General features: G+C 49.2%; 1 protein-coding gene across 2 annotated transcripts in view; it reads left to right on the forward strand.

Moving 5' to 3' along the window:
* The window catches only part of LOC144170185 (polypeptide N-acetylgalactosaminyltransferase 1-like), a 46,480-nt gene that overhangs the window by 9,763 nt on the left and 8,717 nt on the right, over positions 1-28,000 (forward strand). For both annotated transcript variants that reach the window (XR_013322574.1, XM_077699811.1), the window contains exons 3-7: positions 17,487-17,667; positions 22,039-22,366; positions 23,256-23,441; positions 26,111-26,245; positions 26,909-27,025. Coding sequence is in view for 1 of the 2 variants with exons in the window: in XM_077699811.1 (XP_077555937.1) it covers positions 17,487-17,667; positions 22,039-22,366; positions 23,256-23,441; positions 26,111-26,245; positions 26,909-27,025 (947 nt within the window). In the remaining variant the exon portion in view is untranslated. The remainder of the gene's footprint in view (positions 1-17,486; positions 17,668-22,038; positions 22,367-23,255; positions 23,442-26,110; positions 26,246-26,908; positions 27,026-28,000) is intronic.

Here is a 28,000-nt window from a genome sequence, read left to right on the forward strand (position 1 = left end):
CGACCATGCCCGGGCTGGGCGTGGGCTTGAGACGACGGGCCTGGGCCGGGCCTGGGATTGAGACGACGGGCCCGGGCCGGGCCTGGGCTTGAGACGACGGGCCCGGGCCGGGCCCGGGCTAGGCTCACTTATGAATGCCCGGGCCCGGGCCGGGCCCGGGCTCGGTGTTACGGGCCCGGGTCGGGCTCGGGCTTCACAAAGCGGGCTCGGGCTGGGCTCGGGCCTTAAAATCAGGCCCGTGCAGTGCTCTATATATGACGCCATCTAGGAGGACTGACGGTAAACAAGGCTCCGGAATCCTCTGCCGACTGAACAGCGCACTTGAAGTTTGCTTGAAGACCCGCCATGTGACGTCATGGTAGACGCCCCCAAACACGATTTGGCGGGGTAATCAGAATTTTAACTCAAATCGATTAATTTCTCAGTGAATAAAGCATTGCTCGTTTACTGTCGGACAAGGCCTGGGGCACTATAAAACACCAAACTTTTCGAATAAAGCAAACTTGTATTTTGTCTGCATGACCCCTTTAAACGAATTACGAGCTCTATGCTGTATGCCTGATTAGCCTGACGCATGCGCTCGGCGTCTTAGGCCTTGGAGCCTTGGCGTTTTTGCCCACGTAAATGAAACCGTTATAGGTATACAGCTTTGCTTCAAAACCAAGAATTTCGGTTTGATGGCTCAAACCTTCGCTTCCTGCATGTTCCGTGTGCGTACGCGCTCAAAAGAAAAAGGAAACATCCTAAGCACTTCTTGTGAACTGTGAATGCGAAAGATTTCCGGTTGAGCGCCGCTGAGTGATCCTTGGAGTTTGGATGTGCAAGTAATGGTGGCTGTTTCGCCGCTATGCGAGGTCGGCGGCGCGCGTGCTTGACACGACATGCCCAGGGTGTCTACTAAAGCCCTCCATCACGGACAGGAGAGCAGTATGGAGGGGCTTTAGTGTCTACCAACCTGGAAAACAGGGAAAACCGGGAATTCTCAGGGATTTTGAATATTCTCGAAAAACTCGGGGAAAACTCATGGAATTTGTGCTTCTATCAGGGAAAATTAGCTGTACTTTATAAAGGAAGCGAACTTCACAGTCATGCTGGCTCAAGTAACAGCAATTCAAAAGTGGACAGCCCTCCGGAGCCGTCGCTGATGGCGCCGTCTGAAGACGCTGGTTCCAGTGAGAACTGGCTTCATACAGCTTGAAAGTCACCCCCTAGCCCCCTGTGCACTCCCCTTGTGTTCTGGCGTGTTTCCCAGACTCATGGAAGGCAGAAGAAAACGTTGCGCGCCGCGATAGCTTGTTGTGGCAGCGAAAGGAAGGCTGCAGGGGCAGGAGTAGTAGCTTTCAATCCTATGCTAGAACACCTGGCACCATCTACTGTGGTTTCTAGTTAGTTGAAGTACGTTGCGAATTTTTGACTTGTGAATCTGGCGTAATAATAAAAACACATTTCTCTCTTAATTTTCATCTTTAAAAGCTTGCAGCTGTGTTCAAGATACGTCTTAAGTATTGAATATAGACATTGTACCCTGTTTTTTTTTTTTTAACTTTCCCGGCCGCGGTGGCCGCTTTTCTCATGGAGGCGAAAAGCAAAAACGCCCGTGTGTACGAGATTTCGGCGCACGTTAAAGATCCCCAGGTGGTCAAAATTAATCCGGAGCCCTCCACTACGGCGCGTCTCATCGCCTGCGTTGCGTCGGCGCGTTAAACCCTACAATCAATCAAATCAATGTGTTTTTTAACTGCAACCCAGCACTATATTCCGCTACATAGGAAGACAGCATGTTTCAGCTCTGTAGCTTTCGCTGCGCGCCAAAAACTTTACGTGGAGTCACCACAGCGGGGTGTAGTTGAGGTGTTTCTGATTTCCAGTGTGAATCCCAAATAAACTCTTCCCGCTCATCCTGCGCAGCGCTTCGATGCTAGAAGTATGGCGGCGTTGAGGGGCACCTGACGTGACGGTGCTTAATACCCCGGCTACACTAGGGTCCGAATGTCATTTGAACCAAATGTCATTTTACCCAAATGGGGTGCTTCGAATGCCATTCAGCATCCGCCGTGCTACACTACAATTTCGATGGCATTTGAAAGCTTTCACGCCGTGGTGTAGTGGCACTGTTGTCGCCCCGTTCCGTTTTCGTACAATAATACAACAATCAAGTTTAGGGGTAGTCTAGGCAGTAAAATGATATCAAATTTAGAAGAGGCACCAGTTTTGACTAATGTGGCGGCTTTCTTGCGTAGTTTTATTTTTTTTGCGACTGACCCACTGGTTTTGAGAGTATGAAAATTAAATATGTTTATTTCATATTTTAAGTAAATCAACAGTGAACAAAGTTCCACAAACAAAAATATTTTGTTGATTTTACGTACGGAAGTATATTTTTTTATTGCTGACCGGAGACGCTGCGTGCGAGAGTGCTGTCATTTGAAATCCCAAATGTCTCTCTCGGTGTTCATTTGGGTCGAGTGTCATTTGAGCCGAATGGCATTTCAAAACCTAGTGTAGCAGCACAACTTAGCATTTGAGTCAAATGACATTTGGTTCAAATGACATTCGGACGCTAGTGTAGCAGGGGTATAAGGTGCACGTGTCCCTCATCTAAACCAAAATACAGCACTGAGGCATTGAGTGCGAGCTGAGAACATGGCAGTACGGTTTTACCATTTTTTTATATTTATTTCACTGTGAATTTTACTACCACTCTGTTACGTTTTCTTTTTGAATAAGGGAAAGGTTACTGGTTAGCATTCAAACTTTATTATGTCATATTTTATTTTATAAGTGCTTTTTAGAGGATGACAGCAACTGGTGAAGGGATGTCAGTCCGTGTTGACGTAAAACAGAGTTCCGTGTCACTCACGGAATTTATCAAGAAGTCTCGGGGCAAACCTGGAAAACTCAGGAAATTTGAAAATAACTTGGTAGACATCCTGATGCCGCTGCTTCTGCAACTTTTCGCTTCCCACGTGGCTCTGCGCATGCCCAGGAGTTGCCTACCAGCGCGCTCCTCAACTTGTGTCATTACTAACGTTAACGAAGCTCGTGATATGGAACGCGTCGCGGTCGCGTGTCAGCCGCTTCTCGGCTTCCAACGCCGACGCCAGCCTTTTCGCTTAAAAAAGAAAAGGAATGCTGAGCAGACGCCGGATGAGCGTTGGTACTCTTTATTTATTGATCGGCAGCATCGGTTTTACGAAAATGTCGCGGAGCCGGTTCTCCTTTCCACCTGTGCTGTTCCAGTGGGTGCAGAGCGCAGCGCTGGGCGTGAGAGAACTGGAAATACAGATTTACGCCGGCACCCCTGTCGCGTCGGAGGGCATTTAATGTGGGCGGCGGACTTTGGGTCGTCCTTTCGCTATTTCCTCCGCGTCGCTTCTTGTCGAAAGTAGAACAGGTTCCGTCAAGGTCGCGTGGCTGGCGGTGCTAATTTGCGGCGTGCCTCAGATGCCAGGAAGCACGCGGTAATTGGGCTGCTGAGCCAGCGTTACTCTTAATAGCCGCAATCCGGAGTCGGAAATGTCAGTGGCGGCGAGGAGGGACTCGCGCCCTGCTAGGCTGCATGCAGGGTACGAGAGGCTGGCGGACGACAGTGATGATGTGTACACGGCCCGTATTCCTGCCATCCACTCTCCTTTGCGATGTTGCCTCGTTAGAGCGTAGCTCCATGTCATAGTCAAGATGAACTACTTCTGGGGCTTTTCATTTCCACTCAGTGCCCCCCCCCAACCTCCCCCCCCCCGAAGAAAATGAAAATGCATGCAGTCTTGGGCTTTCAAGTCAGATAAAATAGCTGTGCGAATTTAAAGTCGGCTTTACTGCTATATGCTGGCGCATTGCTGGAAAGAAGGTTTCTCTAGGGCAAAATAATCGTTTTTAAATGAACATTTGGAGGCCTTCTGATTATAGCATTGCGAAATGCGACACGTCAAGACTCAAGCGTTTCGCACGGACTGATGGGATTCCTCGTCGAGCTCACATAGAAAGGCTTGAACGTTTTAAAATTGAACGTAAAAAAAAAACAGTGAACACGTACAAAAAAGAGGGGAAAAAAAAACCCGATCGGAGCGAGCTCTCACAGTACTAAGCACGGTCAAATTTATTTCTGGGGGTACCCGTTATACGCCATCGGGAAATTAAAAAAAAAATAAGAAAGAAAGAGAGACAGTGCCGGATACCCAACCAATATACGGGTCATTCCATGCCGAATGTCCCAGCTTAATGGCGACCATCCCAGATTTCTTCAGTAAAAATTGTGGCTCATCCTTACATGGCCCTGAATGCTCCTTTAAAGGAGCCATGAAGAGAAAACACAAGTTTGGTTCATTCGAAAGATTGCCTCGTTAGAACCATAACGACACCACTTATAACGCAAACTTCGCTCAAATAAGCTACATAATTAGGAAAAACGGGAATGGTCATGCGACCCACCAGCTCATTTCCCGCAACAGAACCTATGCCGTCACATGGGCTAAGCTCTGCGATTGGCGGAGGCCGGCAAAAGCAAACGCATGTTAGGCAGGGCTTACAGTTTGCATAGCGAGCTAAATGCCCGTGAAACATACTGCACATTCTTTTTATGACAAAGAACGGTGGAGTAAACGGTTGAAGTTCCGAACGAACACGCAAGCGTGTGCGCCAATGCGTACGAAACAACCGCCTGGCCGAGCTCGACATCTCACCGTCGCGCAGACGAATTTTCGGGTTCGAGGCGCTCTGACCTTGGAGGAAAAATGCCGTAAACACCGCGCATTGACGCTCGTATCTTTCTGGTCGAAGCAGAGAGCTCGCGCGAACGGCTTTCCATACACGACACCGGCCAACTGGCATAAGCGATACTGCTACTGAAGTTGAACTATTATTAACCGTAATAAAAATACGGCACATACGTACCAGTCTGTATTCGTCCGTGGCGACGGCGCTGACGAGGCAGCGGTGCCGACGGCAGGGCGTTCGTCTGTTGTGGCTATCGCGGAATGGTCGCTTTTCCGTCCACCGCGTATCCCACAACTCTTGCCGCTCGTGCACTTAGAAGCGTTGAGCGTTCAAGTGGTGTGAGGTTGTTAAATGCAAGCCCGAGCTCCTCGGCGAGAGTTTTGTTCTCCGGATCAGGCGATTCCATGACTAGGGCTGCGGGTGCACTAGGTTTTAAAGGGACACTGAAGTGAATTTGTCAAGCTCCCGTTTTTGCTTGCACTGTGTAGACTGGCTCAAATTAACACACTATTCATCGTTTATCCGGTTGACAAATCGGTAATTATTTTACAAAGCGCGAAAGAAGAAAAACTACTATGCGCGGTTTGCGGCGGCCGCACCAACTAAAGGCTGTGACGTCAGGAGGGGGGGGCACCGTGATTGGACGATGCCCAAGGTTAGCAATCAAAAGTTTCGGTTTCGGTTTCGGTTCTGTAAAACAACATGCTTGACATCTGATGGCGTTGTTGGATGGGCATTCTCGATTTCTCAATTATCGCCGTACCGCGCTTCTGCCATGTTGTCGGCTGTCAAATGTCTAAGATAAACCTCCCAGGGCGGCTTGGAATCGTAGAAATCACTAGACGAGGCCTACGCAGTGGATGAACGCCCTCCGCGTCACCGCAGACTCTCAAATGCCATGCGCTTTTCCCACATATTCGGAGCTTGCCTCACTCATGTCTGTTCGTAAAAAGCTAGTTCGCACCAGGCCAAGGGTGTGCTGATTCAGGCCTGGGCCCACTGCCTGCAAGCAGTCGGTGCTTGTGGCAACAGCACGCCAACGAGAACTCGCTAGCGCGTCATTGTCAGTATGCGCGCGTTCTGCGATCTCGCTCGTGGAGCAGTGAACGTTACAGACCAAAAATGGTGAACTCAGTTCAGAAAACATCGGCCGCATACGAAAAAATCAACTTACAAAAAAAAAAAATACACGTACTCTCGGGGATTCGAACTTGCGACTTTCAAAACAAATTCCAGCGCCTCAGACCGCTAGGCCACGAGCCGGCGGTGGCCGGGTAGGATATATAAGGTTTATAATGTATGACCAGTTTACACTTTTATTTATTTTAAGCATTTTAAGTACTTTATGTGACTATTTGTTGTACATCACTCCTGTAGTAAGTGTCCCCCAAACTTCCACAATATCTCACGTCTAGCAATTGCATTTCTTTGACGGAAAAAAGCGTTCGCAGATGTGCTGTCGTGCTGCTGACCGCTGGGCTTGTTTACCCAGCGCAAAAAGTGCTTTTTGCTCCCTAGTTTTGCGCTATACGGTAAAAGTTTCAGGTGATTTTATTTTCTTAGTACCTATATTGACTTCGCTGACTCTTCTCCCGCCTTCAATTGGCCTTAGATTTTCCTACTAGCGTAAAGTCAGCGAAGCGTCGCATGTGCACTTGTGCAGCGCTTGTGTGGAGCGACCCGGACTCTGAGTTTGACACAGTGTACAAACCAACAAAGTAAGGAAAGGCACATTCTTTCATTCACAAAGGTGTTGTGGCTTAGTTTCAATTGAGCGAGCGAATAGCGACGACCCGTCGGCGGCCGGCGGACGAAACGCTGGGCCGACTGACTCGATCGGTAGGTCGGCTGGTCGGCGAACCGTGCAGTAGCGCAGCCATTTTCCAGCTCATCTCCTGCTGACGTCACACGAAAACGCCACAGAAAATGGGCGAGCGTAAAGAGAGGAGGACAGCATTTTCGAATTGATTTTTCTACTAAATAACTTCGCGTAAACGCGGCCAGAGTGGTCGAAACAATGCCTACGGACTCCGAACTACAATTTGCGCTAGTAATCCCGCAATGTTTACAAATCACTTCAGTGTCCCTTTAATAGCATTTTTAAAATGGCCGCCGTCTCGGTCGACTCCCGCGTGTGGGTGCTATATGGAGTCGACATACTAAGTATCTGTTTCATGGACCGGCCCGTGTGACACCATTGCTCACGTCACCAAATGTGCAATTTTAGCGGGAGATTTAAAATTTTGGCTTAAATTGCCTTATTTCTCAGTGAATAAAGCATCATTTGCTTCCGGGAAAGCGCTTGGGGTACTATGAAACACCTAATCTTTCGAATAAAACAAACTTTTGTTTTCTCTTCATGGCTCCTTTAAAGTATTTTTCTCCGAAAAATGGTTTCCTTTTTGTTGCCGCCCTTTTATCTCCAGGGTTTAAAGCAAAGTTAGGTCTGTCAAATAATTCGTTAAAGAAAACACATTTTTCAAACGCCACCATTCAAACGCCACCATTTTTCAAAACCGCATTTATGCCGCATTCTTAAAGCATTTTTGCTTTTTTTATGTCGTTACGCTCTCCAGAAAAATGCACGATGTTGCGCATTTTCAAACTATTTCAACCAAGACAAGTGCACTCTGTCAGCCAATAAGGCATTTTTTTTGTGTGTGTGAATTTTTCAGATTCGCGTTAAGACACTTCGAGAGTGAGTTTTTAAGCCCCAGACAGAGTAGCGATGCCGTGCTGCTCTGCACCGGGCTGTTTAAACCAGACGAAACGGTGAAAAACGCCTGCTTCGCGTTCCCACTGGGAAAGAACGACAGTCGCCTAGCGTAACCTACAGCCACTGGTAAAACCTAGCTTATTTAGTAGCTCTAGCCTAACGTAGAGCAACTAAATACGCTCGAGCCTGACCCTGTCGCACGGGCGCGTTCCAAATCCTCGAAATCCTATCTCGAAATCCTCGAAACGTAAACACAGCTGTCATGATTTCCTTGCGGCGCCCGGGCAATTTCCGCCCGTCAAGGTCGGCCGCAATTTGGCGCATAAAGCTGGCCCCCATGGCGACAGGCGCCAAAACGGCTGCCGGCGTGCATCAGTGTCGTTACGCTTAACGTAGCTTATTTATTGGCTCTATTACGATGTTTGCAGTGGCAAATATGGAGAACCCGCGCGATGACTCTGCGGGAAAGGCAACTTCATAGCAAAGGACTATCAGTCTCGTATTTCCCTTCCTACCGAAATGGCACATGTGGAGGAGTTGCGCGACACCGGCTGAGAAAGCAGTTCACGTGGCCCGCTAACGTTACGTGGCCGGTAGGACTCGCTGCTGCAAGCTGGTGCGGAGTGAGCTGTTAAGCCACGCATGGCATGTGTTGTGAGTGAGTGAGTGAGTGAAAGAACTTTATTGAGGGTCCGGCGATGACGCGAGCTCGTCGCGCACCCGGCTAGTCCCACGTCGGGATCGGCAGGTCTAGCCCACCGGTCCGGTCGCGGGCACGCTGGACTGCCAGGATTTGCTTGTCTAGAGCGGGGCTACGCAGAAGAGAGTCCCACTCCTCCTTGCTGAACTTGGGGTGTGCGGACCCGCACTCCCAGAGCATGTGAGCTAGAGTAGAGGTCTGTCCGCAGGACGGGCAGGCGTCGTCGCGATATACGTCGGGGTAAACTTCGTGTAGAACTGCCAAACACGGATATGTGCAGGTCTGTAATAGTCTAAGGGAAACGGCTTGCGCCCTATTCAACTTGGGGTGAGGGGGTGGAAAGACCCTTCTAGACATGTAGAAAAATTTCGTGACTTCGTTATAAGTAGCGGGAGCATCCCTGTGGCCGTAAGGGGGAGGCGAGTCAGCTCTCCTTACAGAGGAAGCGCGGTCAGTGAGGTCGCGCGCAGCCTCGTGAGCAGACTCATTGAGGTTCGGGGGAGCACCCGCGAGAGATCCTACATGAGCGGGGAACCAGTGAATTGAATGATGCGTGAGAGCATCTTGGCATGTGTTGGCATTCACCCAGGGAAGCGGATGTTCAATTTCGCGCTTTTGTTGTTCTTTGAAAGCGACCCAAACTCGCAGTTTCACTGCTGCCACGTGTCGCGTGCCCACAGCTGTCGCCTTTCTTGTTGGCCTCCACTATGTCTGATCGCGGCATCTGCCGCCAGTCCACAGAGGCTCGCGCCCGCAGCCAAACGTGTCCCCTTTCCCGATCGTTGACCAAGCTTCGAGTTTGGCCAATGTTACCTGAAAAGTTATCGTTTTCTATGGGAGTGCAACATGACGTCAGGCAGGCCTTCAGCCGCAAGAGTTGCAAAAGGCAGGCCTTTTTCTGTGCGTAGCTGGTGCCGTAGTCCTGTCCACCCTTGTGTGCCCTACAGGGTTCTCTGCGCTCTGTTTTAGGCGCAAGCATTAGAATAATAATTTAGGCAACTGCAGGCTCCTTCAGAACGCCTTGTGCGATTAATTGTTACGCGATGCACTCAGCGATTAGGACTCGCGCGTATTCGTGTTTCACATTCCGTTCCGTGTTTATTTTTATTCTCATGACTTAAGTAACCGCGCGCTGAAGGAAGACAGAGAAAGAAATACGACAAGACCAGCGCTCGTCCTGTCTTATTTCTTTCTTTGTCTTCGTCTGTGCGCGCTGTTACTCTAGTCATGAACCAGCACCAACTCGCCCAGTTGTCCATTCTATTTTTATTTTCTTGGAAAGGGAAGAGTGGGAGGGGGTCATTCAACTTTATCGTGTGAACTCTTCCGACTCAAAGTGGGACTTGTTCAGTGGCTAAGGCGTTGTGCTGCTGAGCATGAGGACGCGGGTTGGATTCCCGGCCGAGGTGGTCGCTCTTCTGATGGAGGCGAAAAGCAAAAAATAGTTGCGGCTTAGCTTAGCCAACCTTCGATATGCAAAGCAAAAGGCTGAGTCTTGGTTTCGCTTGGTTAACCTTTGATGCAGCTGTATTGCCGACCACGGATCGAAGCCGTTCGGTCCCGTGCAACGCTCACAGAAGGTGGCCCGCCCTCGCTTTCATTCCGTAGTCACGGCGAACGCGGCGCAAGATGAGTCACTTGATTAATTGATTGATTGTCTGTTTATTGGAGGAGGTCATAAGACCCTGAAGGGGATGGGGGATGAGTCACTTAGCCCGAGACGACCCAGCGGCGCGTGCGTGGGAGCTAGACTGCGGGTTAGAGTCGGCTGCCGATCAGCTGAGCGGCCGCTCCCGTCGCGGTCGCCGCCGCTACGGGAGCAAGCAGAACGACCGAAAACGGGGCCTTTTGCGCAGCGCCAACAGCGGGCACGGCGAATCACGCGATGCGCTTCGAGGGGTGTGTCGTCGGGAGTGTGACTCCTGTCAAAAAGTTAACTTGCGCATCCTCCGCGAAGTTTCTGGACGAAAGTAGTAAAGCTTTGCTTTAAAAAGCCCGTGTGTACGAGATTTCGGCGGACGTTAAAGACCCCCGGGTGGTCAAAATTGATCCGGAGCCGTCCACTACGACGCGCCTCATCGCCTGCGTTGCGTCGGTGCGCTAAACCCTACAATCAGAATCAGATCAAAGTGGGGCTGTTTTTTTTTTTTTTTTTTTTTTTGACAAGTTTACACGTACTTTGCGCCTCAATCGATACTGTTTATGGCCAGCGAGAAATGCCACACTGGGACCGCCTACTGACCTTTTGTGGCCTCTCTGGTCAGTCTCTCTCGTCGCGAGACAAGAAAACGGGCAAGGCTTGTAGCCATAAAGTATAGTATCTCCCCTGGCACGCAGTGTGTACACAAAGAGGGGCCACGAAGGTCATGGTGCAAGCTATTTGGCGCCGTCGTGCTTTCGTTGTGTCACGAACCGGCCCGGCAGGAACCATCTCTTGCGGCGGCTGTTACCTCCGCGGCTCTCGAAGGAGCCGGTGCACGGAGCCTTCGTACGTCGGCGTGTTTCTGGAGATTCGCTTCACGCGCCTTTTCCGGCTTCTTGCGAGGAAGTGACGCGTCTTCGTCGTCTCTCACGGTTTCTCTGTTGTTGCCACCGCCGCTTGCACGTGGAAACAAAACGGGGCAGCGCCCTCAGTGCTCGCAGCGAACGCTTGTTCTCGGAAGGCCCTGCTGAAGCACGCCCAGCGCTTGTGCGCGCAAGCATACCGAGCAGCATACGCTGTTACAAGTATATGGAGCGCGTCGTGTCACGCGTTACGGGGACAGATTTCTGGGGTGGGAGGGGTCGCCTGAAGGAGTTTCGTTTCTTCACCGTTCCGCGTGCCAGGTTTTCGTATTTTTAAGGCGAAAGCTTTTTACGCTTCTACCAATTCTACGCTTCATGGAACGCGTGGTGTACAGGGGGGATTAAAAGAAATACGAACAACAGAGCACACAGCCTCCGACGCATGCCGCACCGTCTGGCTGCACTGCCAGAAAGCTGCGCGCATGTGTAGTTCTTTGGGAGCGTTTGAGAGTGTGGCCTACTGTTAGGGGAAATGTTTGATAAAGAAGCGAGGCCGGTAATTCATTTTGAGGCGTATTTTTACGCTCTGTCGCCACTGAGCATCCCGTTATCTACTACATTCGGGAGCCAAGCGCGCAACAGGCTGATTGCAGCGAGCATGATGCCCTTCAACGATCATCCTGCTCAGTGGCGACGCAGCGTGAAAAGGCGCCTAAAACTAAACAACCAACGTCGCTTCTTGATCAAGCATTTCCCACAAATATAGGCCACGCTCTCAGACGCTCTCGAAGAAGTGCGCGTAAGCGCAGTTTTACTGACTTTGCAGCCAGACGGTGCCGCATGCGTCGGAGGCTGTGCGCTCCGTTGTTCGTATTTCCAGAGTCCTTCAATGCTGACTCTGGTATTTCTTTTAGCCCCCCCTCTACTATCGGGATAAATTGAAATACGCGTTGCTTTCAGTACATGCCGCGCATCCTGGAGACGGGCCGTGTATGCGCAGTGCGAACACGTTACGAGAGTTTGCGTCCAACGTTGTTATGGAAACACCGTCGTCCGGCGTGTGGGCGTTTTGGTTTGTCTTTCCCACCGCGTTCGGCGCCCACTCACGCGAGCTTTATCTAACTCTGTTGCTGCGATGAGTGAAAACGGCGCTCGCAGATAAATTCCTTTATTAGATGCAGAGCATCTGATTCACTCGCCTTGTCCCTCCGGCGTCGTCGTCGTCGTTGTCGTCGGCGTTGTCCACCCCTCCCCCATTCTCCTCGCCGCGCCAGCTGCGCTCTCCGCCGCTCACCCCCTCTCCTCTCCGATAGCGAACACTCCATGGAGGAAAGAGTATTCTTTCCTCCATGGAACACTCTCTCGCGAGGGGCATTGGATTGGATTCGATTCGATTGGATTGGATTTCGATTGGATTGGATTAAAGTGGATTGTGTTGCGTCATAGCCGCGGCACGTTGCGTCATAGCCGCGGCAGACGCGCTGGGGCCGGCGCATGTCCAGTACTCCCTCTTCCGCGGTTTCCTCTCCTTCGGGAGCGCTGCGCATATAACCGGTGTGCCGTTCTCCGGCGAAGCAACATCCACGCTTGGCTCAAACACCTAGAGTCCACGCCGATTTACAAGTACGCCAACGTCATCATCGACTGGGACCGGCTTTCGCAGTCCCCTCAACGTTATGCGCGCTATAAAACGCGGTCCCTTCGGCGCTCCGCCTATGCGTCGCATCTACACAGGGGTTCCCGCGAGGGGAGGAGGGAGTTTTTTTTTATTCCGTGCTGAGCGCCCAGCGGACTATGGAAATACGATGGTCTTTCCATATCAAGGTTGGTCACGGACTCACGTAACTTGTTCGCACTGCGCGCATCCGCGGCCCGTCGCCAGGATGCGTGGCAAGCGCTGAAAGCCACGCGCTCCGTTGTTCGTATTTCAATTCATCACGATAGTACAGATGTTCGTTGTGAGGTGCACAGATTCACACGGAAAGTCGGAGCGCGCACCGGGAAAGGGAAAAGGCGACGGAGCGCGCGTGGATCGAGGTTGAGAGTCCGCTGCCGCATGTACAGTGGAGCCGCCTCGAGGGGTGAAGTTTACCGACGAGCTTCGCGTGGGGTGCTGCTGTCCAGGGGTCTGGTTAGGTGGTGACGGGCGCGGCCGCAAAGTTCAGCGGAAATTTCAACAGCAGAGCAACAGGAGGAGGTGCAACGATGCTTTAGCCATGACGTTCTTATAAAGGAAGTTCTAGGCATCCCCCGTAATTTTTGAATCAGCCTCTGAATGTGTACGAATATGACTAGCCGGCTGGAGAAAAGCGCACGCTCGTTCAAACCGCCTTCCTGACGTGCCACGAAAGCCTAGCTGCTGGACGTCGGGTCATCGTGCGTGACCTCGGCGGCTGTATTTCCGACCGAGTCGAAATACATAAACGCCCGCGTCCGTGGTGCACGTCAAGTGACCTACCTTCGAGCAGTAACTAGGCTTTGCATAAATTGAGCCATGGTTGAGTTTGTATTGCAAATTCATTGCGAAATGCGTTGGTCATGGCTGGTGGTATGGGGTCTTGTGACATTCGCGTTCAGATGATATCAGATGTTTTTTTTGCCGGCCACCCTCACGCTGAAAACGTTTAATGCAGCACCACCCAGCAAAATATCGGCGCGTGGCCATTTTGCCGCTGCTGTCATTGGGCGCTTGCGCAATTTTTGTTTTCCGTTGCGGCTGCTCCTTCAAGACGCACTGAAGCGCGCCGGGTTGAGCCGCACCCCGGAAATGTTTGTTCCGGGAGATCAAGCGCCGAGGACTGACAGCGGAGTACATTGGCGTTCGTCGTCAAACGGACTTGCTGCGCTTCGCCAAACTTCATTCGCATCTCAGCGCCTGTGTAGCGCCGGCGCGTTGAAGTTGAACAGTCCGCCCGCCGGCAGCCGATCGCGGAGGCCACGCTCAGTCAATCAGCATCTCAGCTCACGGTTTTGCAAGGTGTCACCTCCTTGTATCTTCATCGCACTGACGAGCTTGTTTGTGGCTCTTCATCGCTCTGACGAGGCTGTTTGTTTCGTTGCGTCGTTTTGTATCGGGCGTCGCGAAATAGCGACGGAAAAAAGGCGATTAGGCTTCTTGAGCGGGAACTGCGACAAGACTCGTCGCAGGCTCCTGCGCGGCTCAATGAATAGACTAGGCTCGCTGAACAAATAGCCGGCGTGATGTGAAGTTGACCGAAGGCTCATGTCATCTTTTATAAGTAGAACAAACGCGTGTTATTAATGCGGTGTACTTGAGCGCCAATTTTTGGTTGGCCTTGTACGCTTCTGCGCGCATTTCGGCACCGAGTGTTCGTTGCGACACGCCTGCAGTAAACCCGATGTTTCAGATAGTTCCTAGCAAGTTCTCAAGGTGATCGCTTTACTGAAGCCGCCAACAGTATAGTTGGCGCGCCTGCTTTGTACTTACTGCGAGCGCCCGAGTGTGTTTTTGCATTTGGCTCACGCCCGCGGCGTTTCCCGCACGAAAGCGCGGCCACCGAAAGAGGAAACTTACCCTTGACCAGGATGTTCTCGTGAGCGGAGGGTAAAAACTGACAATGACGGCTTCGTCCCGCCTGCGCTTTGTTCTTGCGCCGGGTTCCTCGGCGCGGACAGCCGCGGACAGGGAAAAAAGCAACAGGCGCCGCGCCGCCGACAGAATAACGATGTCGCGAGCGGACTTGCCATAAGGGGCCCAGCGGTACCGCAGTGTAGGGCGTGAACAAACGAGAAAAAATCTACTTAGGGCTGCAGGCTGAAGAAAGGCGATATAGTTTTCCGGCTCCGCTTCGCGACACCAGCGGCGGGAGTCTAATTGGGGGATCTTTTTCCAGCCGAGTTTCTTGGAAACGGTCAAGCGATTTGACGAGACAGAAATGCTGCTACACGTCGGTTTGAATGGCGTCTTTCGTGGCTAATTGTTCCGCGATGGCGCTTGAGGAACACCTTTTGTGACGAGCAGTTGGCGTGGGGTGCCATGACACTTAACAGGTTACCTCGTCTCATGTCCAATCGTTCAGAGATTGTTGTCCGCACCCGCCATATAAAAGCCGCGAAACCATAAAAAGATCCAAGAACAAAAAGGACTGGTTTCCGCTCTTCACCGTTCTTTTTTTCTGTATGTTTCGTGATTCTCTTTCCATTTTGCTCTCATGTGGCGCAAAAAATCGCCTCTATCATTAAAAGTCACACACGTTAATTTAATGCTTTCATCCAGTTTTCAGAGCGAATAGTTGGCGTTTGATGTCGCGCCAGAACGCACTGCAGGAAAGCCAACTCGCACAGAGTGTTTAAAAGAAGACAACTAATATGATTGTTGCGCGAAGGCACAACAAGCGCCTCTTAAAAAAAAAAAAATCCCCGCATTTCCCCGAGGGGAAGAATGTGAAAGTGCGAATGCACGAGTTGAATTTGCGCGGTTCGGTAATGTTCGCGAAAGAGAGATCACACACACACACACAACTACAAAGAAAGAAAGATGCATTTATTCACAGACACCTATTTGTGTTGTTGTACTTGATTGCTAGAGCGGATCTCAGCTTTGAAATTTCGTGTCAGTACTCCTTTGAGCGGGTGCATTAGCCCTTCTCACGCCCGATTCCTGGCCAATCCCCCACGTGGGTATGTGCCATGTCAGCGGCCACGCAGCGCGCGCCCATCTCCCCCCGTTGCCAAGGAAGACGAGGAGATTCCTGGCCAATCCCCCACGTGGGTATGTGCCATGTCAGCGGCCAGGCAGCGCGCGCCCATCTCCCCCCGTTGCTAGGGAAGACGAGGAGCGCGCGCACCCGCAGCTGTTGCTATGCGGACTACGGCGGCGGACGATTCAGGCTCGCTTAAGAAGTGCATTCGCACTTAAAACGCTTTCTGCGGTAAGAGCTAAAGGGAGAAGCTCGCTAGGCTCAGGGAGAAAACCCGCGATTTTCTCCCTTTTTCTCCCTTTTTTTCTTATAGTGCGTGGGCTTAATCGAACCTGGGTCCCTCGTGTAGCCGACGTCTATCCGATTGCGGCATTCCGGCACGGTCCAAGCAGTCTGGATTTTGGACTTATATACGCTGTTAATTTGGGGCAGCTTTATTTGTTGGGGAAGCGATGTAAAGATCGAAACCTTACATTCTTATATCATGAGCCACACTAGTTATCTAACTGCACTTTATACTATTCTTTAGCAGATTGATGCACCTTAAAACAAGCCGGAACTCGTTTCGCCAGCCTTCTATGGCTGATTTTCCCCCATTGTTTTTTTTTTTTTTTTTTGGAAACAACTGCGTAAGTACTGACAGCTGCCAGAACAAAAAGCACAAGTTTGGGGCCTAAACCTTGCTTTGAACGCTGCAGCGGTTACAAAAGAAATTTGTTCTATCGTTCGCGATTGTGCTTGCACCTCTGGCTGCAGTGGGCCGTTCATTACGCGTCAAGCCTTGTGCGTACCATATCTCAAGCCCCTTGCCCAGGTAATAAAAAAAGTTTTAGTTATGAAACGAGCTGCTCCAAACGTATGCCGTAAGACGTGCCGTGAAACAACTCAGTCACGCTCGTTTAGCGTTGGGCACATCTTGGGATGGCCGTTTTGCGGCGTAGAATAGAAACTTCGAATTAATCATTGTGAACGTAAAACCTTGTTACATTTTCACGAGTTGCGGTGGTCGTAGCGGGAACTTTATTTGGCTCACCGAGACATTGATTCATTGAATAAATCTTTATTTAAACGCAGAGGGACTGTTGCTCTGCTTACGTTCTCTGTTCTGACATGTATGAAGGGTTACAGGAACAACACCCTGTCTACATAGTGCCTGAGAGAGAGAGAGAGAGAGAGAGAGAGAGAGAGAGAGAGAGATTTGAAAAATAATGGTTACGTGTGTTGGGCGACCGGCCGCCGCAGCTTGCCAGTGACCATGGCAGCTCGTTCCGCGAGGCCCTTCTCAGTCTGCAAGTCCGGGCTGTTCAGTGCCTCCTCCCAGAGGTCGACTAGGGGCAGGTGTCTTCATGGCTAGTCCGTACGAGACGGGCGACGGTGTTCTTTGCACCACATGCAAGGAAATTAGGGGACGGACATAATGTAGGGTAAATATGATAGTCTCGATCGACATGGCAGGAAGAAACGGAGCACTTCTGTGCCGCTTCTTCTTCAGCTCATCCTGACGTAGGCTGTCACTGAGTAAAGCTTGACTGCGTATGCACGGACGATGGCAAGTGTTCGCACGCAATGCGATAGTTGAAGGAGTGCTTTAAGAAATGCGAGAGCGGATCGGAAGGGGGGTACAAGAGGGGATTGTCGACGGAGTGATCGGCCTTCGGGTGGTCTCTCGGTGGCAGGTGTCCTCAATCCAGGATACCTTTGTGCTTTCTGGCGAGTTGGGCCTTCTTTACCAGCATACACTGGGCGGCTAGGGTCGAGCTAGAGATACTAAATAAGCTACTAATGACTCTAGGCTCCAGAGGCTCTAGACCGAGCTAGGCAGGAGCGCCAGCCACTGCTGTGGCGCAATGTTAGCGAGTGGGGCAAAATTTGGCGTGTGCGGCGGGCGAGCAACTGTTATGCGATAGAGCGTGAATAACATCGAATAAAACAATCGTGTTATTCTGTATTTCGGTCGACAAAAAGCTCTGCACTCGTGGCACGACGAAGCGAAGGAATGACACCGTTCAAGGCAGGTTGTCAACTGTTTATGGACACGTCGTGGCAGTATTATGTGGCCACCATAGCGCTATCGACCTTTTACGGTGTGGTGGTTGAAAGCGAGTTTGTTTGCGTGGAACGGTGCTTGCTGCCCGACATGCGGCGGCGAACCGCAACGCTGTCTCGTCCTTTCTTCCCCGCTGCTGTGCAGAGGAACTGGCGGGCGGCCGGCTGGAGCGGTTCCTGCGGCGCCACTTCCGCCCGGGCTTCGTGAAGCTGATCACGCTGCCCCAGCGCAGCGGCCTGATCCGCGCCCGGCTCACGGGGGCCCGGGTCGCCTCGGGTGACGTGCTCGTCTTCCTCGACTCGCACTGCGAGGCCACAGACCACTGGTGAGACCACCCGCTGCGGCCGCGCTCTCTTTTGTCTTCTCCCGGGGCTGCCGCTGTTGACCTCCCGCGGCCGAGCGCCGGTTCATCGCGCGCTGCTCGATTTCGGTGTGTTGCAAGTTTGCGCCGTGTTGCGGTGTGCTTTGTTTCGTCTCGCCTTGTAACGCAACCTACTCGTCCACGCGAGGCTTCCGAACGCACAGCACATTTTGTGGAGGCCTTTTGTAAAGTGAACGACGACTGCTGCGGTGACCAGATTGCGCTCCCGTTGAGAGGTGAGGATAGATAGAGGTGAACGGCGGCCCAACAGTTGCGTAGGAGGGACAGGACAAGAGGTGACGTCACGCAAGAAAGAAGGAAGGGCCCCCGCAAACATAAACTTTTCTTTCCTCCATGCGGAGCCGGCGCGGCAGGGATTTATGCAGAATTTCGATATTTTTTTTTTTTTTTGGGGGGGGGGGGGGGGGGGGGTGTCGAAGTTCTGGGGAGGTGTTGGGGGGGGGGGGGGTGTATAAATCCCTGCGGCGCGGAAACCTCGAACGCTGGGGTGATTCTTCAGCGGGGGTGGCGTCTGAGCGGGAGGGGAGCAGAAACGGCCGTTGTCGCATGAGGGCCCGTATCAGTGCTATCGCCCTGACCCGGCGATCCGGCGTGACGGGAGTGGGGAGCGGGTGCGCCTCGAGAAGACCGTGACGCAATGGGAGGGGGGTGGTAGAGGTTCGAGAAATGAGGCAACGTGCGGTTTGTTGCGGGCAGGCGTTCATTTTTTTTTTATTAGCGCTTTTTTTTCTCTTAATTTGCCTCCTGTCTTATTCCGGCATAGCATGGATGTAGCGAACGACGTAGCAAGCGCGCGCTCGGAGGCGGGCCCTGCGATGACTTTCAAGCGCGGTCGTGAATTCCTCCTCGCTTTTTTTATTTATTTGTATCGGCCGGTGCTTGACAGGTTGCCCCAGCGCAATCGCCGCCACGGCCGCGCGGAACCAGCCCGACCAGAATTCAGAAAACCTCGATTTTCCAGTCTTGCTCTGCTTTCCTTCCTTTTACCTTCAGGTTTCCCCGCGGACTTTCACTGGCCAGCGTGCATTATTACTTGCGGTAGTCGAGCCGAGCCACGTGCTCTGGGGGATTATTGTGCATCACAGCATTGCAAAGAGGGGCTGAAGTGGGAAGTGAAATGGCGCACCGCTAATTTGTTCGAACAACCTTATTTGTGATATAAGCAATATCGACGCTGCATTTTTACGAGGCAGGGTTGTGTAGAAACGAATATGCATCCAGTAATTTGTAAAGGTTTGCCTGCAAAAAAATTGGGATAGTTTGAGCTCGTAATTTCATCAAAAGATAGGGCAGGTCATGTCTTTAGCATCGCGTCCCGAGACAAACAGATATTCTTATTTTTAGCTTTAAATTATACTGTTCTACAGCAAGGCTGTCTGTTGCTAGGGTTCAGCAAATCGTTGTAGGCGGCAGACTGAGCTTGTGTATGTATTTATTGTAAATTAGGAAGAGAGGAGGTCCAACAGCAGGCGTAAATTGTCTCCCATAGGGGCGGACACCGGAACGCCTGTTGGTGTAGGGGAGGTGGGATGGGGAGAAAAGAGTACATAGGAATAGGAGTATTGGGGTGAAGGTTGATTTTATCATATATATAACACACAGGGCAAGTTGACAAGGATAAAAATACATAAAAAAGGAGATAAACAATGAGCAAATTGGCAATACTCTGTCCGGCAGGCAGTGTTAGCTTAGACCACCAATTTTCGGGGTGTGGAAAAAATTCATCAAAAAATTAAAAAGGGGCATGAGGCCTCCCATAATGTGAGACGCCTTATAGTGCACCCGGAAATATGTCTCCGGAGCAATTCATGTGTGTTTGGACGTGAATCCGACTTTAATGAATCCAATGTGAAATACGGAAAGAACAGTGGAGAATCCAAAATAGCCAAGGTGACCAAAAAGTAGGCAAGGCAGATAGAAATTAATAAATGGAGAGAAAAAATGGAGGCTAAAACGTCGTTAGAGATGTACAGGGCTGAGAAATTGGACATCAGAAAGGAAAATTTCTACGATAATTCCCAGGGCAGTGCTTCGCTTTTTGAGGCTAGAGCAGGTTGCTTGCGAACTAAGAGCTGTGTGGGGAAGTATTCACAAAATGATGGGGTATGCGTGGTCTGCGGAAAAGAAACAGAAACCATGCGGCACATAGTTTTAGAATGTGAGGGTATCCATCCAAATCTACATGAGGGAAATATTCGGCTTCCAGAAGCCCTAGGATTTAAGGGTAGCACAGAGGAAGTTAACTTTAAGGCTGTCGAGACGACGAAAAGAAGATTAAAATGCTGGTGGACGAAAAGCAGAGGGGAATATTGCCTAGGACAGCTACCTCCTGTAACAGGAAAAAAAAAAAGTATTTTGTGCCTAATAAGTTTTTTGTGCCTTCCCTAAGCAGCGGTAGTATTAAACCAAGAGTATAAAACATAGGTGTATTAGTCCTTTTTGGTAAGATGGCACGTGATCACTCCGCTACAAAGGGGAAACCAATAGCAATCAATTATCATCATCATCATCAGGTAAGCTTGGTTTTTGTAAGCTGGCTTTCCCACATGGTGTGTTGCACAGTGAAGCATAGCAAAGGGAGTATGGTTAAAACCCTAATTTAAACTCCTCTCCACCTCTGCCGCCTCGTTCCCAAGTCATGTATACACCTTGCCATGCTTGGTGTATCTCTCCCCCGTGACATTACACAATGCCGCACGTTCTTTGGCGGCTACCTGTGCGGTGCAATAGACCCAGACATTATTGTCTCTACCCACCAATCATGTGTGTCCTTTGTAATGTAGAGGTCGCGCCGCTGTCCCTATAATTCAACATAGTAAATCCACAATGCAGTCGAATCTCGTTATAGCAAACACTGATAAGGCGAATTATCAGATATGACAACTAAATACGAAGTTTGTTTGGTCACACTTAATTTCAACGACACCTATTCTTGTTAGTATTACGAAAACGAAACCTCGAGAGCCACGCGGTATCGGCTATAAGGAAAAAAGATTTGGTTCCCGTGGGGCTCAAAGCTCGGCAGCTAGAATATTAAAAGCAAAATTAAAAAAAGAAAGCGAGACAACCGTTTTTTAGTAGCCTAAGGCCCTTTATTGCGTGGACACTGTGAAAAACTTCAGACCACTCAGACTGTGAAAAGCCACCAGGTGAAGGCCACATCCTCCTTCAAGTAAACAAGAAGGCCGGCCTGTTTCGCTGAACGAACTTTGTTCTGTTGTAATTTCGCGTTCTCATGTTGCGGTCTGTTTAGTTTGATATGTCACAAGGAGACAGGTAAGGCCTGCCTCGTTTATAGTGGGTTTGAAGCCTAGAACAATGCATTTTTTATCTGGGATTGTTGCGCGAGCCAGATTGCCGATTTATTAGAGCCGATTTTTACCGCTACGGTTATAATGAATATCAGAAATCCCAAACTAATTTAGTGCCCCGATACTACATTATAACAAGGTTCGACTGTGGCAAAGGTGGGGCCATGGGTGTTCTTGTCGTAATGTTTGAATTCGACATTAACCAGGTCATTGGCATAAACATCCATACTCCTACATAAACATTAAACTAAAGAGGACCAAGAATATGCCCTGCGGTTACTGACAAAATTCTTTGATTTGTTGTTTGTGAATACACATGGGTGTCTGTGCTTAAAATACAAGTGAAGTAATAACAGTTCATGTTTATTGAAGGTGAAGGCATTACTGAAGTCAATAAATATCCCTAAAGTCACCAGACAGTCTTCGAAATTCTTTAGAATGTACTATTATTTCTGATGAACAAAGGCAAGCTGAAGCTTAGCTGGGCTTATGAAAAGCAAGTTGCAAATCAGTTAGAAGAGGTGTCTATTTTCAAGAAAGTTAGATATACAACAAAAAATAAATTCTTTCTGAAGCTTTTGAAGAAATCTGGAAAATAGATGTTAGCCTGTTGTTGGGTGTCTCAATTTGGTCGCCCTTCTTGAGTAAAGCTAAGACGTCTGCGGTTTTCATTCTACGTGGAAGTACACCACTAGCAAGAGACCGGTTACAGGGTTATGATTGTCATTGAATATGTAATCCTGGCTTCAAGCACAAGTCTGTGCGCACGTGTCGTGGTTATCATGGCCTGCTCGTCACAAGCCAAGGGGATCGTATAAGAGGCAGCAGCTGGTCATCCCGCTCTTTGCTAAATGAGGATGGGCAGAACGGAACAGGACACAAACATCAATCGTGGATGAGTGTGGACGCAAAGTAGAGTGACATGTCGTGGTTCCTCTGGAGAAGCGTGATTGTGGTCCTGCTGAGACACAGTTGTCCAGAGGAAGGTCCATCCTTTTCCCAGGCTGGAGCCCCTGGTGGAGCTGATCAAGAAAGACCGCAAGACGGTAGTGTGCCCCATCATCGACGTGATTGACGACAAGTCGATGCAGTACATGGGCACCAGCGCCGACTTCTACCAGATTGGCGGCTTCAACTGGAAGGGCGAGTTCATCTGGATCAATGTTCCCGAGGAGTGGCGCGAGTCACGCAAGAGCCGGGCAGACCCCATGCGCTCGCCCACCATGGCAGGCGGCCTGTTTGCCATTGATCGCCAGTACTTCTGGGAGAGCGGCTCGTACGACGACTCCATGGAGGGCTGGGGCGGCGAGAACCTCGAGATGTCCTTCCGGGTGAGCTGCGATTCCCTGGCTGCGCGATGCCTGTGCATACCATCAGCGGATGGTTGGAGGGTGGGAGCAGGACAGAACGTATGCAGAACTTATTGCTGGTCAAAGCTTTCTCTCTATTCTGGGAAGAAGCAGCAGCTGCCATTGTTGAGGGCTGAAACTTTACAGCAAAGCTAGCCATACATGAGAATTTTTCATAGCTTTTTCACGGCATAAAAGTGATCATCGGCTGCTACAGGTACAGGGAAAGCTAGTGTGACTGTTATCAGTACTTTTGGGTGATGTACATACTTATTGCATGGTCAGGTACTAATCTCAACTCATTGATTCATCTTGTGTGTTTGGGGATGTTTTGTTACTTTTTAGCTTCAGTACTCACTTAGACTCTTCGGTGAAAAATCTGTTTTGGGTTCATAGGTGAACACAACTGTACCCATTGCTCTGCTGAGGCTTCAGAAATTCCTTGATCAGCAGCTCCCAGGCACCCTTTTTAGCTATAGATAGGTTCTTGCTGCTGGGCCTGCAAAATGTTGAGCTCGGAATGCGTATTTAGAAGCCAGGCTGCGTTTGTTCAGTGGAGTTATATTTAGACATGCCTGTCTTGTTTTGGATTTAGAGAAACATGGCAATGCATTCAGTCAGACGTTCACGTTTCAAAGAAACTATGCACTTGCCGAGTTCTCAGCTCCCACCCGAAAGTGGCCAAAAATTGGGGGCAACCTGTGTATTAAAAAGATGTGTCACCCTTCCTAAAGGAAAGGCGTGCCATTGTTCTTTGATCAAATCAAATCAAAGTTTATTTCAACATTGGCTACAATGTTGAGGCCTCTCTGGCAAAAGGTGTATTCCGTTGCAAGCAGGGTCTTGAGTTGTGGACGCTTCTTGCTTGCAGATTTGGATGTGTGGTGGTTCGCTGGTGGTTGCTCCCTGCTCGCATGTGGGTCACATTTTCCGGGACTATCACCCGTACAAGTTCCCTAGCAACAAGGACACGCACGGCATCAACACTGCCCGACTGGTCGAAGTCTGGATGGACAACTACAAGTACTACTTCTACCAGAACCGGCCAGAGCTCAGGGTGAGTGTCGAGCACCAGGGTTGCACCTTTGTTGCCAGGTGGATCGTGGGGAATGACCGACATAAAGTGGATTACCCCCGAAGGTTGTCGCGAAGGGGTACAAAACTTCAAAAAGGGATGTGGAACACGACATTAGAAAGTGCCATGGGAGGCGGCCTGTGCCTAGTAAACCTTTTCTTCTCGCACATTGCTTATTTTTGCAGTGATGATTGTATAAAACTCAAGGGCTAGTGAGAATTAAGAATTTTGATAATAGGATTACTCCTAAATCACTGAGTAAGATTTTCTTGTTCGTTGCACAGATTATAACCGATCATCCACCCAGTGGTACGGAATGTCTGGACAAACAGGAACAAATTAGGGATGGGCGATTGATTTACAATCAATTTTTTTAATCGGTTAATCGGTTGCAGCCACTTGAGCGAAATGAAACAATGGTACCATGTTTAAATTGTGCGCAAGCCTGTTGAAGATTATATATCCATGTTCAAATAACCCACCTTGCATTACAGCAAAAAAATAACAATGCAAGCATCCCCAGAGATGATAGTTATAAAACTGCAAGCTGATAGCTATGACAGATGGAAAAAATGGCTACTCTTAATGCAAATATACATGGTACCAAAAATGGCGAACGGGCACTCCACCGTTTTGTCGTTGTATAAACCAACTATGGCGTAAGTAAGCCACGACTAGTCAGCGTCCGCTGCATCTATGGCGCATGCCAATGATTGTAGAAATAGTACTATTGACAAACGCGGTGATAAACGTCCCGCCCGCATCAGCGCCATGATGATGATCTGGTCAGCACATCCTGGATGCCCGTGATGTGCTAGCATGGCTTAGCCCCATCTTCTCTTCTTTCTTCTCTCTTCCTCTATCTCTTCGACACTCTGCTTTGTCCTTTCATCCCCCCTCGACTCCCCCTTCCACGCACTTGGTTGTATAAGGGTGAGCTCCCTGCCAAGCTCAATAATATCTCCAGTGCACTTCCTCTCCTTTTGCTTTCTCTTGAACCACTACAAAAAGCTGTGAACAGGCTGAGGAGCACATTGATAATGTTTATTTTATGGTTGTTGTTAAATTCTTATTTTGTATTTTTTTTAACAAATGCAACCAATTAATCAATCAATCAGTTAACCGATTAAAGCCTGCCAAATGATTGGATTAAATTTTTAACCAGACGCTCAGCCCTAGACCGACTGTAAATTTAATTACATGCGTAGATGCAGCATTGGTGTTAGTATCTCCAAGTATATGCCCCACAGATCAGCAGAGGAAAGGCTCCTGGGGATTTTTTGTGGTTTGAATGAAATCTCTAGGGAAATCCGTTTGGTGGCTGCTTTGTTTTGCCGCATCTTTTTGCTCGAGGTTGGGTTAAAGGCACTTTTGTGCAGGAAAAGCATTTCACGGACGCTTTCGGTACGAGTGCCCTTGTGGCAGTGGCAAATTCTACGGGGTTTATGGGGGAGTGTAATCACCCCCTAAACTCTAATCATGAGATGGCCAACTATGTGTGCCAACTTGTTCTTGGTGAGCAATTTGTTCTGCAAATTGCGTTGCTGTCAAGTCAGCCAGATGTCTTCGCATATTGTTGTTGCTGTTATTGGTGTCTTATACTTTCCATGAGGGAACAAAAAATGCCTAAACAAAGAAATCGGGAAATGGCTGTTAGGGAAAAAATACGGGCACTGTTTTGGGAATAAGTTACCCACTAAGGGAATTGTAGCATCTTCTCTGTACTACGCATACAGGGCAAGTTTTCTTGTGCACTATTTACCAACTAGCTTAAGAGTGCATGCAGACTTTAAAGCTGGATTATTTACTCTCTGGTGTATTTATTGAAAGTCAACACTACTAGAATCTTGCATACTAGGAGTTGCTTGCTTCAGGATTAATTTAATCATAATGCAGCTTGAAAAAAATGTAGACATCCACGAACAAACATTTTGAGAAAATTAGTGTCTGTGTTATTGCATTATATTCGTTTTTGTATCTAAGCAGCAAAATGTTCAGTAATGCCTCTGTATTTGGTCAGTAACAACAGATCTGTGCTTTTTGTACAAATTTGGGCCCAGAATAATTTGACCGAATTCAAGAACTTGTTGGAGCATCCACCGTTGCACCTTCAAATTGGCCTTTATGTGTGCCGTCTACGCTTCCTCACCTACAAGAGCATGCGGGTACATCATAAGGGTCCATTAACTAATCTGACACCAATTTGTGGGTGTATTTCCTGTTTTAGTATCATAAGTTATGCCTTTTTTTTTTCTTGTTGCTAGACAAAAAGGAATAGAGTAGGGATGTGATCGCTGATTATGGAACAGATATATACGAGCCGTAAAAGTGGAGGGAAAGAGTCACAGTAGACAGCATCTCGAAATCGAAAATAAAAGCTGGAAGATTGTGAGGAATCCAAAATTGTTGCGCAACTCCTGGAACTTCGAGAGCAAGTGTGCGTGTCGCTATTAACAATGTTGGCTAGGCTGTGGTCTAATTTGCCTGCTTTCAGCTATATAGAGCTATATAAAAGGCCGGCCAAAGTTTTCTTCAGGTGTGCATCACTCAGCTGGGCTATTCGAGCAAAGTGTTAGTTCCTTGCTGTCACTCAAACGACATTGCACTGGACCTTGGTTGACTGCCTGTCTCCTGCCTTTCTTTTCCTGCAGAAAATATCTTTTGGCGACATCTCGGAGCGCAAGGCCCTGCGCCAGAAACTTAAATGCAAGTCTTTCAAGTGGTACCTGGACAATGTGTACCCCAACAAGTTTGTGCCCAGCGAGAAAGTGTTTGCCTTCGGAAATGTGAGTACTGCAGCAAGTCTGGGCAGCAGGAGGTTGTGGCTTATTGGAGCATCGTCTGCAAAAATGTTCGCTTGATTTGGTTGGTATTGTATAAGGATGGGAGGCAACAGTACTAGGCATTCACGTTTGTGCAATGGCCGTGTGAATCTACAGCCGCATTCTCGAAACAGTTCGAAACCCCTGCATTTTACCAAAATGCTTCATGGATCTGACTTCGATGAACAGTGTGATCTCTCTACATTTATGAGACATTTGTAATTGTACACTGGAGCTGTGAAGTTTGGCCTAGATTCACAGAGCGGTTTTAATATGTTAGGGGTAGCTACTACCTTAGCATCTCCCACTCTGGCGCCGCAATCCTATAAACAGCATAATCTGCCCAGTTGCCAGGGCAACCAGTTAGCCTGGAAATGGCTCAGAGAAATGCGGCTACTGCTAAGCATCGTATAAGGCATATAAATAACCCCCAATTATGGTGTGACGCTTTGATCTGGAAATCGTCCGAGTGCTAGGATTGAAGGGAAGTGTCCATTTTCACGATACGATGTTGCTGGTGTGCTTATGGCAAGAGTGGCTTTATAACCGTTTTGCGAGATTTTTGTTTGACAGGCCTTGGGGAGTGCTTTGTCATTTCTTTTGGTGGTGCGGCGTGTTTGTGTGCAGGCCAGGAACCCGCACACGGGCATGTGCCTTGACTCCATGAGCCACAACTACGACAACACGGAGCCCATGGGCCTCTACCCGTGCCACAAAGACACTTCCTCCAGTGGGGGCAACCAGGCAAGTGCCGTCCCCTTCTCTCACTTCAGGGGGAAGCGGGGGCGAATCCAGAGCGACTTCTTGAAGGGGGGAGGGGGCGGAAACACTTTGGGGCATGGTGCACTTTCTAGGCTTGGTAGCACAAGATTTGCAGGTTCGTTGGGGGGTGAGGAGGAAATTATCTCTGCTGCTTCCCCCTTCTTAGGTAATAATGTTGGGGCTGAGCTACATTCGTCAAGTGCTCTCTAGTAGTGAATGGAGCAAACTGGGGTGGGCGCCATCCTAGCTCAAATAAAGAGAACGAAGTGGAGTTGGGCTGGGCATGTAATGCAGAAGAGTGCAAAAGATAAGGATATTCAGACAGAGAAACAGAAGTATGGGTGGGAAGACAGGTGGCTCGATAGAGAAATGAGGTAATTAAAATCCAAGCAAAGAATGGATTCGGATGGTGCAAGGTAGGAGCAGTTGGATGCCTAGAAGGCTGATAATAATGGCAATGAAGCTTTTAATTAAAGGTCATGTCTGCGCAACATTGCATTGTCTGTTAACATTGTTCACCGAAGAAACTAAAAGTTCTGGGCTTGAGTACTTGGATGGTGTCGTTGGCGGAGGAAAAATGTTTTGTGATGCATTCATTTCAAGTCAGCAGCATTAAACAAAAATATTCTGTAGCCTCACTACAAGAAGTAAGACACAATAGTCAGGTGCCCTATTACTGACAAGAATTGCGGTCGAAAATAGTAAAGTCGACTGTGGCTAGGGTACACGTAAACCTTGTTAAAGTAAGCCGGCTTACACTAACAAAATAATGGATATAACAAACAAACTGCAGTTCCCCTTGAAAGTCTTCATAGAAACCTGTGCATTCAGCATCTCAGTTTAATGAATTTACTTTGCTTATTATAGGCTGTGACCAACATTTTTGTTCTAAAATTAAAATTACAAGCTAATTTCCAGAAAGTGTTCAATGTTGATTATAGATGGTGTGCAACATGG

This window comes from Haemaphysalis longicornis, unplaced genomic scaffold, assembly GCF_048455015.1.
Source record: "Haemaphysalis longicornis isolate Haplotype H1 unplaced genomic scaffold, Haemaphysalis longicornis Haplotype H1 scaffold_2, whole genome shotgun sequence".
Taxonomy (NCBI): domain Eukaryota; kingdom Metazoa; phylum Arthropoda; class Arachnida; order Ixodida; family Ixodidae; genus Haemaphysalis; species Haemaphysalis longicornis.